The sequence below is a fragment of the Pseudorca crassidens genome, chromosome 9, assembly GCF_039906515.1.
Source record: "Pseudorca crassidens isolate mPseCra1 chromosome 9, mPseCra1.hap1, whole genome shotgun sequence".
In the NCBI taxonomy this organism is placed as follows: Eukaryota; Metazoa; Chordata; class Mammalia; order Artiodactyla; family Delphinidae; genus Pseudorca; species Pseudorca crassidens.
Genome location: NC_090304.1, coordinates 98,363,809 through 98,378,488, shown reverse-complemented (window position 1 = coordinate 98,378,488; position 14,680 = coordinate 98,363,809). Strand labels below are relative to the sequence as shown.

General features: G+C 48.1%; 1 protein-coding gene across 3 annotated transcripts in view; it reads right to left on the bottom strand.

The window, feature by feature from the left end:
• Positions 1–14,680, bottom strand: part of SORL1 (sortilin related receptor 1) — a 258,666-nt gene that overhangs the window by 118,730 nt on the left and 125,256 nt on the right. For 2 of the 3 annotated variants that reach the window (XM_067751357.1, XM_067751356.1), the window contains exons 4-6: positions 11,352–11,513; positions 9,903–9,970; positions 4,554–4,734 (exon numbers count right to left, since the gene is read on the bottom strand). In XM_067751357.1, coding sequence (XP_067607458.1) covers positions 4,554–4,734; positions 9,903–9,970; positions 11,352–11,513 — 411 coding nt within the window. Of the gene's footprint in view, positions 1–4,553; positions 4,735–9,902; positions 9,971–11,351; positions 11,514–14,680 lie in introns of those variants that run through there. The other variant, XM_067751358.1, reaches the window with a different exon arrangement.

The window sequence follows — 14,680 nt, the reverse complement described above, 5'->3', positions numbered from 1 at the left end:
AAGGAAAGTATGAGAACACTGTCTCGCCAAATAGAGGATATCTATAAAGAAACAGAAATTATTTTTTTTAAAAAAAGAAACAAATAGAAATTCTTGGGTTGAAAAGTACAATAACTCAAAACAAAAATTCGCCAGAGGGGTTCAACCAGAGATTTGATCTGGCAGGAGAAAGAAGCAGCGAACGTAAAACTACGGTGATCCCATGATCCCTGCTTCAACACGCATGAAAACACGATACTACGAAAGACAACAGTGACGGAAGGTCACAAATCATACGACTCCCTTTACATAAAATGTCCAGAACAGGCAAATCCACAAGGCAGAAAGGAGATTCCTGGTTGCAAGGGGCTGGGAGGAGAGGGGAGTGGAAAGTGTTGCTACTGTGTACGAAGTTTCCTTTGGGGGTGACCACGACGTTCTGGATTTAGATGGTGGTGAGCGTTACGTGACCTCGTGAAATAAACCACTGAATTGTGTACTTTGCAAGGGTGAATTTTATGCTGTACAAATTATATCTCAATACTGGTGTTACAAAAAATTAATTTTAAACACATTGGTAGGATAGTTTTATTTTTAATCCGTAAAAACATTTGAGCTTTATTGTTGTATGAGTTATAAGCAGCGAGTACGTATACCTAGGTCTATGTTTGGAGACCTTTAAGGGATGTCATAATTAAAATAATTCGTCAAGAGTCAGATGTTGGTCAGTTATCCTAAAAGTCCCATCCCCACCGTGGCCAGCTAACCTCCCGTGTAGAAGCCCATAGTTCCGAGGCAATAACTAAGTTTTTCCATTATCTCTATCAGCCTTAGCGACTTTAAATCAGCATAATGATGGTTAGAAATTGGTTTCCAATAGTGAAATTAGTGGTTGGCTGGTCAGAACAGTGAAAGTCCAAATGAGTTCTCTCGGGAAATCTGCAGAATGCAAGGTGTCTGAATTAGCCATAATATCCTAAAGGTAACACCCTGGCATGAACAGGGCACAGCGATTTAGGGAGGCCTGTCACCTGAACTCTTGGGGGTGATGCCTCAGATTCATCAAGCTCTTGCATTGGAGGAGTCTAGCTGCCTGATGCCAAGTGAAAGGCGAACAGAATCCTGCCTCTAAAACAACGGTTGACAAACTTTTTCTGTGAAGGTCTGTATAAAAATACTTTAGACTTTGTGGGCCATCCTGCCTCTAGGAAATGACTCATTTCTGCCACTGTAACATGAAAGCAGCAACAGGTGACACATAGCAAATGAGCATGGCTGTGTTTCAATAAAACTTCATTGACAAAAACAAGTGAAGGACCATGGTTTGCCAAGCCTGCTCTAGAACCCTGTGTCTGCATCATCTGTAAGAACAGAGAGGAGACTCCAACAAGCTCATGCATCGGGTGTTGGCTCACTGCTGCGCGTTTGTGCAAGAAATGTCTGAGCCTGGCTTTCAGGAGAGGCTGGGAGTGCAGCTGGAGAGTAGCAGCCAGCCCTCCCCTCCCTCCAACTGTTCGGCAACTACCGTTATCCACCAGGAAGTACCTCACAGCTGCGTCTCACCAAGTTCACAAACTGATGTCGGTCCCTTTGCAGAGGTGCCTCCCTGTTGCATTAACGGTGGCCCTATGCTGTGGACTATGTAAGTGAATTTCATGTCAAAAACCAAGGAAGAAAAATTAAACTTGGGTTAAAAGGAAATTGAAGGGCATCTGATACAAAGCACATGTGAAGTAAGAGCCAGGTCAGAAGGGCCCCAGAGAGTTAGGAAGACTTGAAAACCAGCTCCAGTCCAGAACCCAGATGGCTGCCCAGACATGTTCTAAAGTACTAACCTGCAAAGAACTGGAATCATTCACGGTGCCGGAAAAAAGCCAAAGAGTTCATCGCCCAAAACAAATTTTCTGTCCTTTTACAATGAGTTCCTTGACTTTCCTAATTTGATTTGAATCCATTTAACACTAAAGTCACTCAGAATTCCCCAAAACCAGCAACCAGAGTGCTGGGCACACCCCAGAGAAGAAGTGACACTTGCAGGCCTCAATACTCCTACTGACAGGGTTATCCAACCAAGGCCAATGTTGTTTATCCTTATGGCTTAGGACTCTAGTGTATTAAGGAGAAAAATACCCATTTTATTATCCACTGCCAGTTGTGTTTCTCCTCTCATCAACCCATCCATTGAGAAACGTGCCTTTGATAATATAACTAGCATTGGAAGCTTCTGCATGTAGAAGGCTTTAGGGAAGAATGTCTCCAATTTTGCAGACTCTTAGGCATCCTAGGATGCTCAGGGGAAAAAATGCATTTGGGCCCTGCCATCTGCATTTGTAACAAGGGCCCTTGCTGCTGCTGCTGCAGGTGACCCTAGGACACCACTTCCAGGAGGTGGCCTAGCTCATCTCACCTGGAGCCTCTAGCTAACACCACTGACCTTGGAATCTGGTGGTCCATCCATGTGCTGAAGCAAGAAGCCAACACAACTACAATTTTGCCACCAATACCATATAAATCAATAAGCCACACACAGAGATGAGAGTTGACAATAAAAGAACTAATAATTTAATATCCCCCAATCCCATCCCCCCCCCCAAAGAAAACGCCAGTAGCCTCATCTTTCTAAATTAGGCAGGCAAAGATTCATTCGACTCCACTGTACATCTGCTATGTATCAAGCAATGTGCAAGATACTGGGTACTGCATCAGTGATGATCAAACAGACACAGCCCCTGATCCTACCACTGGCCAGGAATAGTAAAGAAATTACCACCGGCACTCTGAAAATCAGCTATGTCTACACAACAGACATAGCTGTGATGGCAGAACAGAGGCACAGAAAGCTCTAAAGGGGATATAACTTATTCTCAGGTGTGAGATCTAGAAATAATAGGATGAGGGAATGCACAAGTGCTCTCCACCTCAGACCCTCCCAGCTCAGTCAGTAAAAGAAATCTGGGAATTAGTCACTGGGACTTAAAATTGAGAAATTAAAATCACAAAAAGCACAGGCCCAAGAGACTAAAACAAAAAAGACCTATGAGCACCAGAGGACTGGAGACAAGGTTGTAAACACAATTGGTACTTGGGGTCACCCAACTGGATGTCACAAGGTACCAGTCCTCAGGCCTGACCTCTCACCTCTGCACTCCCAGCACATCCCTGTGCTTGAAGCAACTCAAGGATGCTTGTGTCCTTGGGCTGTTCTGTGTGCACGCACGTGTGTAAGAGAGACAGACAGGCAAGGCAGGAAGCAAATGATCCAGGGAGTGACTCGAGGCAAACAGTCTGACAGAAGAAAACTTGTCATGGTTTAGTGGTCTTAAAAAACATTTTTCGAGGGCTTCCCTGGTGGCGCAGGGGTTGAGAGTCCGCCTGCCGATGCAGGGGACGCAGGTTCGTGCCCCGGTCTGGGAAGATCCCACATGCCGCGGAGCGGCTGGGCCCGTGAGCCATGGCCGCTGAGCCTGAGCGTCCAGAGCCTGTGCTCCGCAACGGGAGAGCCACAACAGTGAGAGGCCCGCGTACCGCAAAAACAAAACAACAACAACAAAAAAAACCATTTTTCGAGGTGTGTAATGGGGAACCCCTCTGGCCTTTAGCCTCTCGCATCTTCTCTTCTGATTCCAACCTCGCTCCCTGCTTTCCCTTTTGGGGAAGTTCTCTCTCCACCCTAGGATCCTACCAAGCGGGTTGACCTGCTTCTGCCTGGCCAGCTACCAACATATAAATAAGTGAGAACCTGGACGAAAACATGACATCTGGTTTTAGTCCCTAAGGTTAACAACGACAGAAAAGAGCAACCGCCCAGGCCCCAGAGACCTCCGTCAGACCTGAGGTCAAGGAGGCAATGGTCGCGTTATGAAAGCAAGCTTGCACCCCCCGGCAAGAGCAGCCCAACCTACTCTTGGCCAGGCCTGGTTTTTTCCTTTACACAAGGGCAGTATGGTTGCAACTTGATACAGCTGTAAGGCAAGTCCTGTTAAATAATCAACTGTGGTTTTAAATGAGCAAGCCTTCCATTTCAGCGTGTGGCTCCAACACACAAAATCAAGGAGAAGATTTTCCCAAAGCCTGAGACTTAAGCTACTTACTGACAGCTGGAAGCTTAAGTACTGCTTTTCTTAGAGCATTAACTCCCACTAGCCAATGACTACACATTCTACTAGCCATGTAAATGAACATGTGTCCAAACCTCCCAAAGAAATGGGCCTGAGCTGCAGGGAAATCAGGGAGTGGGATTAAAGAAAAAAAAGCCACTTAGCCGCACCCCTCCTTTCTGTGTTCTTTTCATCGGGATTTCAAAGAAGTGTGTGTTGGTCAAGGATGCTTGGACCAGGAAAGGACCAAATTCCCAGCACCCAGAGACACTCTGAGTGGTTGTCTAAGCTTTTCTGCTCCTTGACCTCCCAGAACTTTCCAGGTCCCTTGGGAGTGTCCAGCTACATCCAGCACCGGCAGTCAAGCTCCCCCAGGCACGTGCATTCCGTCCCTGCTTGCATGGACCCTCCGTGCCTGATCACAGAACACCCACCCTCAGAACGGACACGCAAAAGCAGTTTACTCCTCGAACTTACCACCACCTTTGTGGCAAACATGTACTTGTCCCGCAGCTGGAAGTCCCTCACTTCCTCCAGGATCACCTCCAGGTTCTCCCGGGACTGGAAGAAGTCTGTACTTCGGAAAACTGTGGAGTAGCCAGAGGGTTCGTGTCGTTCAACGTAGATGGTGTTTGGCTTGTCGTAGGGATCGATTCCCCTGGAAGAAAAAAAAAAAGCGGTTGTCATCATCTCCACATTGAGTCGTTGGAGGTGTAGAGGTCCTGCCATGCAGACCATCAATGAGAACCCAGCGTCACCATGGCAGCAGCTAGAAGTGATGCTCTCTCCCTGTGCCGCAAACACAACCCTTTGGCGGCTCCTTGGCTCAGCAGAGAGGGAAAGGAATTGCCACTTGTCAAGTATTTTCTGCTGGTACTGTTGTTTACAGCCTGGGTTTCACTCCAGGCAAGCTCCAGCGGGGCTAGAGGAGAGGGAAAAGAAGGAAAAGTGAAAGGCAAGTGTACTGATCCCCTTGACGTCCTTCAGAAACGCAGGGCTCACTCTCCCTCTGTGCTTCTGTCCACACTATCCCCCTCTACCTGGATGCCCTCTGCATATACTCTGATCTGCACATCTAAATCCTACTCGTCTTCTGAGATCAAGTGCAAGTCCCCCTCTTCCAGGAAGCCTTCCCCCATGCCCTTCTCCCATCACTAGCCATGCGTCTCAATTCCAAGCCTTTTTTATGAGTTCAAGAAAAGGGAGAGAATTGCCTTAAGTGGATTTTGGAATCAGTCTTCTCACTTTATACAATGGACCTTCTTACCCACTATATTATACCGTTCACCATAATGTATCTGTCTGAGCTTCCTAGACAGAGTATAGATTCCATCAAAGGCCATGCCTTACATTTCTTTTTATCCTATAGAGTTCCTTGCTGCATTGATCTTTGCTGCGTGGATCCATGGACATATTGCAAAAGCTCTTCCAAACCAAAAACTGCAGAGTGATTAGATCAAACTACCTGAGAGAAGAATCTCTGCACTGGTGTGTCCCCTAAGAAGGGCCCTAAGAGCAGCCTGGGAGGACAACTAACCTGCCCGAGGTTTCCTAACCTGCACAAGAACACCAAGGCCAGGCGGACCATTTAGCAAGAGGGAAAAACAGTTGGAAAAATTTGGAGGAGAGCTTCACAGTGAGGATGCAGTGATGACCCAAGGAGAAGTAGCACTCATTAATGATTAATTCACACAAACCATCTGTACGGTTCTACAGACACAATGGCTCTCGGGATAATGGAGGCAATGATAGGAAATTCCTTCCAAGATGCATTGTCAAGAGCAAGTTCCAAGACAGAAGGGACGGGAAGGAAAAGAAAAGAAAGGAGGGAGGAAGGGAGGAAGAAGAAAAGAAGGGAGACAAGAAAGAGGAAAACAAAAGAGCCTCTTTTTGCAAAGGGGGAAGACTTGACTTTGGCCCTACAATCTGGAGTCTTGGTAGGACAATGGAGAAACCAGCCTGTCCCAATGAGAGAAACTAACGTTCACCGCGAGATGCTCTGTGTGCAGAGCAGGGGAGGGATGGGGAGGACGTGTTCTCTTCTTTTCCACAGTTGGAAGTACTGATTAAAGTACTTCCTCTACCCTAGAGGATATGCAAATTAAAACACGCTGGATATTTTTAAAAAGGCAGAGAGGAAGGGACCTTCACCCAGATATGGAGGTGGAGCTCACCTCTACTATTCCTTCGTAACCCAAAGCAGGCGACAGCTAGCAACAGAAAGAGCTGCAGCTTTCACCCCAATTCTCTTCCGTAATCCACATCTGAACCTCTCCCTTCTGAGAGCTGCTCCCCTAACAAATTCCTGTACTTGGCAATCGCTAGCCTCCCACTTTCCATGCTCACTGACACTGACTTCCTCTTCTCTTTACCCGCATTTGGAAGTTCCAAGCCTTGCTCTGTCTCTGAGCACAGTCATTGGTCCTCACTTGGCCTCACCCACCTCACTTACAGTCTTTCAGGGCATCCTTGAACCCGCCCCCATGGCTCATCCTCTGTCCTGTCTTGCCAATCTCCAGCTCTGGATAACATAAATCACTGGTTTTCCTCACCCCTGCTGCTCCTAGGCCGCCAAGCATCGCTGAACGAAGTGTGCCTTTATTCTCAGAGCCTGCTGCTCCTAGGCCGCCAAGCATCGCTAAACGAAGTGTGCCTTTATTCTCTGAGAGGTTACATTACACTCTCACGTATTATGGGGAACCCTAGGAGAAATCCCTCAAATAGCCTGAAATTCCCTGACACCAGACATGTCATTATCTACAATAAGACAGGCAGCCCCTTCCCCTAGGATATCTATCTGCATGTCTGCACAGAGGCAGAAGGTACAACACAAAAATTCCCAAACATGAAGCTTCTTTATTTAGTAATCCTGCTGGTTTGCCCTCTTAATATATGATTCTCTAAACAGAAAAAAGAACAATCTGTCCCTTTAAAGTTAAAAAAAAAAAAGTTCTAATGGTGTTCCCTGGGTAGAGGTTGTACTCGGATGAGAGTGTGGTTATAATCTAAGACTCTACAACCTCTGCCCAAGGAAAATACTGAGAGTCAGAAAGAGCTGCCCTCTACAAAACCGAAGTCCAGGGCTTCCCTGTTGGCGCAGTGGTTGACAGTCCGCCTGCCGATGCAGGGGATACGGGTTCGTACCCTGGTCCAGGAGGATCCCACATGCCACGGAGCGGCTGGGCCCGTGAGCCAAGGCCGCTGAGCCTGTGCGTCCGGAGGCTGTGCCCCGCGACGGGAGAGGCCACAGCAGTGAGAGGCCCGCGTAGCGCAAAAAAAAAAAAAAAAGGAAGTCCACTGGAGCCTGAAGATACTCAGCTGTAAGGCCCCTCTCTGCTCCATCCTTTACTGTCCTTAATTACTAAGGAAGCAATACGAACTCAAAGACATTCCTCTTCAAAGAGACGGCTAAAAGACGTACAGACAGGATCCACATCTTGTGAAGCCACTACATTTAATGAGGACTAAAACTACATGTAAAAGTCAAAAAACCAACGCCAAACTGGAAAATATAAATATAAATGAACATACACGTACAAGCTCTTTCATATCACAAAGGACCAATCTCAAATATATCAAGAGCTCCTGGAAATCAGTAATAAAGAGATGAACAATCTAATGGAAAAAGGGCAAAGGGCATGAAGAGACATGGCCCCAAAAAAGAAGTAAAAATGACCCTTAGGTTAAAGGATGTTCAAACTTATTCATAATAAGAAAAATGCAAATCAGAACTACAACAAGGGACTTACCTGGTGGCACAGTGGTTGCTCCCAATGCAGGGGGCCCAGGTTCGACCCCTGGTCAGGGAACTAGAGCCCACCTACATGCCACAACTAAGAGTTTGCATGCCACAACTAAGGAGCCCACGAGCCTCAACAAAGACCTGGTGCAGCCATGTAAGTAAATACATAAATAAAACAAGATTTAAAAATACAACTATACTGAGATACTAACACATTGGCTGTGGAAAAAGGCATAATTCTATGTTGTTGAGAATGAACACAAAATTTGACACTTTCTATAGAAATTTTGGCAAAGTTACAATTTCAATGCTTTAGTCACTGGGGATATATCAGTGCAAAACTGAAAAAAAGTCCATGCCCTCGTGTAGTTTTATTCTATTGAAGAAAGACAAATAATAAGCATAATAAGAGTATATTAGGATGTGATGAGTGCTGTGCAGAAAAAGAACAGATCAGGCTACAGCAGACCGGGAATGACAGGAGTAATTGCAATTTTAATGAGATCCTTAGGATAGGCCCCATCTGGAAGATGTTATTTGAGCAGACTTGAATGAGGTAAAGGAGCAAGCCACAAATATATCTTTAGGACAAGCATTCTAGCCGGGGAAAATAGCAAGTGCAAAGGCCCTGTGGTGAGGAATGTAGCTGGCATTTAATCTGAGAAAAGTAATGATGCACTTGAAAGGGTTCAAAGCAGAAGAACAACATGATCTGACCTGTTTTTAACAGGATCAATACGGCCCTGCTGAGAATCAGTTGTAGAAGGACAAGAGTAGAAGTAGAAAGACCAGCTGGATGATTAGTGAGTGACAGCAGTGACTTGGAGTTAAATAGTTGCTGAGTAGTGGATCCTGGGTATATACTGAAGGTACAGCCACAGGGATTTCCTGATGGACTGAACGTGAAGAATGAAACCAACACGGAATCAGTCATGACTCGGAATTTTTCACCTGAGCAACCAGAAACTGAAATGGGGAAGATTACGTACGGGTAGAGCTGATCCAGGGTGGTGAAGGTCAAGAGGTATCAAGTTTGGTAGGTGTGAATGGTCTGACTGTCTCCCACTGACCCACCAAGTTCACGCCTGGGAGTCTGCTCTACACATTCGTCTGCATATGTACGAATTCAAGATTATATACATCATCCCCACAACAGTAAAAGGCCAGAAGTGACTAAGACCAGAAACAACTTCTTAAAGGTTAGCCCTGTTGATTTCATTTTCCTTCTCAAAAACCTACAATGGCTCCCCATGGCTTTCAGAATTCAGTCCAAATTCCTTTATCAAGCAAGCACTGCAGATTCTGATAACAACACCCCTTTCCAAATTTCACCCAATACACTGTCCAAGGATAAGACTCAGGGTTCTCCACCCAAGCACCACAGTGCCTCGTCTCTGCCTTGGGCCATTCTGTTCCCATCTGGAATTCCCATCCTGCACCCCTCCAAACAGCCACACCCTACCTGGTGTGCACATCCTGGATCAACAGTAACCTCCTCCGTGGAGCTGCCTATGACCCATCTGGAAGGAGCATGGCCCTCCTCTGGCTTCTTATGCTATGTCCGTGGGACTTCATGCTTCTTTCATGATGTATGTTACATGCACAAAATGTCTCTTCTTCTCTCCTAAACTGCAATATCCTTAATAACTATATCCATCAGTTATTCAACTTCTTACACCCTAAAGCGTCTGTTTTATATTCAGCAGACATTCAAAAAAAATGTTATGAATGAACAAATGAACGAATTTTAGAGAAAAGTCCCCACTTCTGATATGACGCTCTAAAAATGAAGGTCTTTTAGAAATTCTAATACATGCAAGAGCTTCAAGATTCCCCTGGATTCCCTGACGGATTGAAAAATGCAAAAGCTCTGTCACTCCCGCCACAAGTTACCTTCCTTCCTCACCCCCCCAAACCCCTGGGGAGTCTGTTATACCTGCAGCTCTCATTCCTGGGTCTGGAATGTGTCCTTCCTGAACCAGATGCTTCACATTTCAGGGGAGGGCAGATTTGCCCTGCATGAAGGAGCTAGAACTGAAGCAAGGGGATTATGTAACTCAAATTTCTCAGATGGCACGACTTACCAAGAAACGGACTTCACATGTTCCTGAATCATGATCCAGGTCTGGCCAAAATCATCTGATTTCCATAGCTGCAAAGACCAAAGCAACAAGTGGTCATGATGCAAGAGGCGTGATGTAAGATCCCTGAATGGCACCACCAGCACACACCCGTGGAAACCCCAGCCTCAACAATACGTCCCCTGTGAAGACAGGTGGGGAGATCACATTACCCAACCCGGTTACCCCACGTGCCAACAAGGGCAGGAAGGGCAGGAAGTTCACCTTTGCATTCTTCTCCATTCAGTTACTAAGGTCTCAGTACCTCCGTACTGGAAGGAAGGAAACACGATCGTGACTTGTCTTCCTTTTACGGATTATCAGAAATTATATTTTACTCAAGACTGACCCTCACGTGGTGGTGAAAACAAAAGGATTATACTCAGTACTTCTCGCCCGGGAAACAGTGTCCTTGAAAACCCATAATGGGACACAGTGATGAAAGCTGAATGGAGAGGACTCAGGGAATCCCCGAACACAAAGGTGTGGCCATGAGTAACTGACTTGCTGACCTTTGCCCCTCAACTTCCAAAGACAGGGTCCCTGGCCCTAGGGACCAGGGAGCAAGAAGCAGGAGACTAAAAACAACAATAATCCACCTACACTGGTAAACAGCCCATACTTGGGTTACTCCCTAAGGCAAGTGAAGATAAACAGGTCATGTTTTGGTTAAACAACCTGCAAAGAAAAAGAATCGTTCCAAGGTTCCTCTGAGCAAAGTCATTTGAGACTCATCATGAACCCCATCCTACAGGGCCAACAGGTTCCATGGGATCATGCGAGATCAATACCCTTGACTTGGCGAGTTTTAACCTTGAGATAGAAACTTACCTGGGCGCTCTCCCCATCTCTCACCTTTCCTTCAAATCCGGGTTAAAGGAAGAAAATGCACACATTTATATTATATTCACGCACACACGTGCGCTCGTGTGCACGCACGCGCGCGCGCGCACACACACACACACACACACAGCAAGAATATTTAAGTGAATGGTAACTTCAAATAAATGGTAGGCAAGGGCAGTATGTTTAAGGTGGAGGATGGGAAAGGTAGAACAGAAATTCGACAAGAGGTCCCAGCACAGCTCAGATGCCAGCCTTCCCTACCTGGCTCTCTTTGATTTAATTCCAGAGACCCGATTTACCCCCAGGACTAACAGAGGTGTCCCTGCAGCAAGAATGGCCTGATGTGTAACTAACAGGGCCTGCCGGGGCTGGGTGCTGCCCCCTGGCTAGGATGCAGACCCAGGGTGCCAGGGGGATACAGTTTTCCGCAGCCGTGGGAAGTGAAATAGTAGCTACAAAGGCTCAGCCTGAGAGAGGAGGAGGGAGGGGCTGGGGGAGGTCACTCGAAGGACAGGCGATCCACTGGGGCAGAACAGAAACCTCAAGGAGCCCCAGAAGCTCTCTTACCTGCTTGTTGGGGTGAGACCTGTCAAAGCCCAGGAGAAGGTTAGAGGCCTTGCTGTGCAGCAGGAGGTCGGCTGCCCGGAATGGGATGGAGAAGCCTTGGATGGTGTTGCAGAAGTCAAACGTGGTCCAGAGGTACTGGGCATAAGCATCTGCAAAGATGTACTGCAGGGAAAGGAGGAGAGCTCAGAGCAGAGCCTGGCCGCGCCCCAAACACCCCTTCCCCAGCAGAGTCTGAGTGCCCACGCATGCAGAGGCCAGGGGCCGGCACCCTCGCACATGGTCTTCTTGCCATCTCCTGACAATGAAGAGACTCCGGTGCATATCACACGAGGCTCGGCAAAGGAAGGGTGCAGACAGGCTGCGCTGAAGCCAGGTGGAGCTCTTGTTTACCCAGGTAATGAAGCAAGCCAAGCCTTTCTATTTTTTCTTTCAACTGACTTGGCCTTTCTCATTCCCTGGGGGGTGACCCGGTCACAATCAGAGGGCGGCTCTAGGAAGCCGGGCAGAGGAGCCCTGCTCTCCAGGCTGGCTGCACACAGATGGGCCTGCTCACTAGCCGTGCATCCTCTGACACACCTTTCCGGGAAGACCCCTGCCATCACACCCACCCAGGAAGCTTAGCTTCCCCTTCTTGCCCCTGTGCCGGGTGACAGGGCAGCTCTGAGGACCCAGTGGCCACCGGGGCCGGCAGACTCACTGTGGGGCACAGCGGGCAAGCAGGGGCCTCACCTCATTTTGCTTCCCCACGGGTGAGCGACTCTGAACAAGTCAGGCTGGAGAGTGACTGCCGGCCTCAAGAGCTCTCAAGGGGAAAGGATCAAAGCAATTCAACTGAACAAATGTGCACCGAACATGCACCCTGGACCAGATGCCGAGGGCGTCCCAGAGAAAGCAGAGGACCCTTCCTCTTAAGCACCTTCCGGTCTAATGTGGGAGAAAGACGTGTCTACAGCCAACTACAGTGCAAGGGGAAATGAGACCAACTGAGAAACCATGGACAGAGTCCTATGAGAGCACAGACTACAGATCAGTTCCGGTTTGGGAGATCGGATATGACTCCATGGAAGATTTGGGCCTTGACGGGCAGACAAGACTTCCACAGGGAAGGAACACGCCGAGTCAAGGGCAGTTTGAGTTTGGGAACAAAAGAGGAAGGAAAAAAAGAAAAACAGTATGGGTTTGGTGACGGTCTTGGGGCTTGAGGGAAATATCAGGAAATTAAGGCTGGAAAGCCCAGAAGGTGGCAGGCCTTGCGTGCACACAGAGAGCTGGAGGACGTCCCCTGCTCCCAGGAGCACAGGGTGGCTCAGAGGACGACTGTGACCCAGAACCAGAGCTGGGGGGACCCAGCGTCACCAGAACTCAGCCACTGACATCCTAGAAATCACAGACGCACAGGAATCAGTCCAAGGACGCTTTCCCTAATTGATTCCACCTGCTCCAGACCCCGCTTCAGCTCTAACAGCCTCAGCCTGGAGAAACAATCTGCACTTGTCTACACGTTGCTTTCTGACATTCCTGCTCCTTCTCCTTCACGCTCTCTCCCCACATCCAGCCTGTAAACTTCCCAGGCAAGCGTTTTACGTGTTCTCTCTCCTCTGTTTCCTCCACAGCATCTAATGTAAAACTCCAAACTCTGGAGAAGCCTAATGAAGTCTAACCCTAAAGGGTAGTAAATGGTATGAAAGCAAAAACTAGCGGAACCAAAGGCAAAGTGATAAAAACAATTAGGACCCTAAGGAGGACCATCATCATTTGGGGTCTAAAAGTGTCCCCTAGAAATAACACAGCCCATCTTCCTGCTCTGAAACTGTCTTGGTTATTTGGGGGAGGGAGTGTTCTCTCAGTTTGAAAAGTTTTCTCCAGAAACACCTATCCCATGGCTGCCTGCAGTTTCACATTTGAGGACCTAGAAATCCCATGTCCGGCCACAGAACGTATGACGTTCATGACAGTAGCTATGATTTTTCTTTTTTCTTTTTCTTTTTGTTCCTTTTGGCTGCGCCACGCAGCATGCGTGTCTTAGTTCCCCGACCAGGGATTGAACCCGTGGCCCCTGCATTGGAAGCGCGGAGTCTTAACTACTGGGAAAACACCAGGGAAGTCCAATAGCTACAATTTTTCAAGAGGCACTTAGTATGCACCAGGCGCTGGGCTGAATGTTTGCACACCTTGCCTCTTTTCACTCACAGCGTCCCTGCAGCAACTCCAAGCTATGATACTGTCATCTCCTCTCTTACCAATGAGGACACTCATGCTTAGAGAGGTCGGCTGCCCAAGGTGACCAGGAAGAGGCAGCATTCGTATCAGCGTCTGGCTGGTTCATCAAACCTTACCTCTCTCCTTCCAACAAAAAGGCAGCCTTTCCCGAATTGAGTCCATAGGTCTTAGCCTGGACTGCTGGGCTCAGTGAAGTACCTCCTCTCTTAACCCAGTCCCCAAGCTTCCCTGCAAACGCTCTTGCCTTCTGCGACACTGTCGCATCATCGCTCCACGCCCCACCCCTGACCATCTGTCTTTGACTCTCTCTTGCCAGCCCCTGTCTTCTTCAGCTCCTCGCCCTCAGGTGACCCTGATTCCTCCATCCTCGGCTGCTACCGCGGCTTATGGCTCATCCTTCCAAAAGCTTCCACCACCGCCCCTCCAGGAGTCCGCATTCCAAGACTCTCAAATCTCCACGCCCACCCTGACGTCTTCCCAAGAGTCTAGTTTTCATGACCTTCTTTACCTTCTCAGTCAGCATCTCCACCCGGATGTGCCCAGAGATTGCTCTCTGTCTAAAACTGAATTCTTCACCACCTGCCCCCCAAAACCCACTTCTCCCTCCCCATGTCCCAAGCTCACGTGACACCTTCCCCGGCCCCATTACTCACCATTAGGGTCTGGTTTCTACTCCACTGCCTTCCCTTACGTTCAATCGGCCACCTACCCTGTTAGGTTTTCCTCTAAAAGGTCTTTCACAATCAGTGCCTTCCTTTTTCTTCCCAGTGCTACTAGCGCAGCCCGTGGTCCTACTAGAGACTATGAGGAAATTGGGGTCGGCACTGGGTTTTACTCATCCTCCTGGCTTCTAGGACCAGCAGGGAGCGAGACCCTTAGAGGGTGGATATTAGGTTTGGTAAAGTGACTGGGCAACTTCATGCCTATGGTAACCCACGGGCTCCCTTTCTTACCGTCCTCTAACCTTGCCCTTCCAGCCCATCCTGCATGCTGCCGGCAGACCAGACACAGGTCCCTAAGGGACAGTATTCACAGTAACCCGTCAGCTCCAAGGTTCTTCCATGGCTCCCTCCAGTCCTCAAGGCAGAGGGAAAACTCCTCCCTCTTCA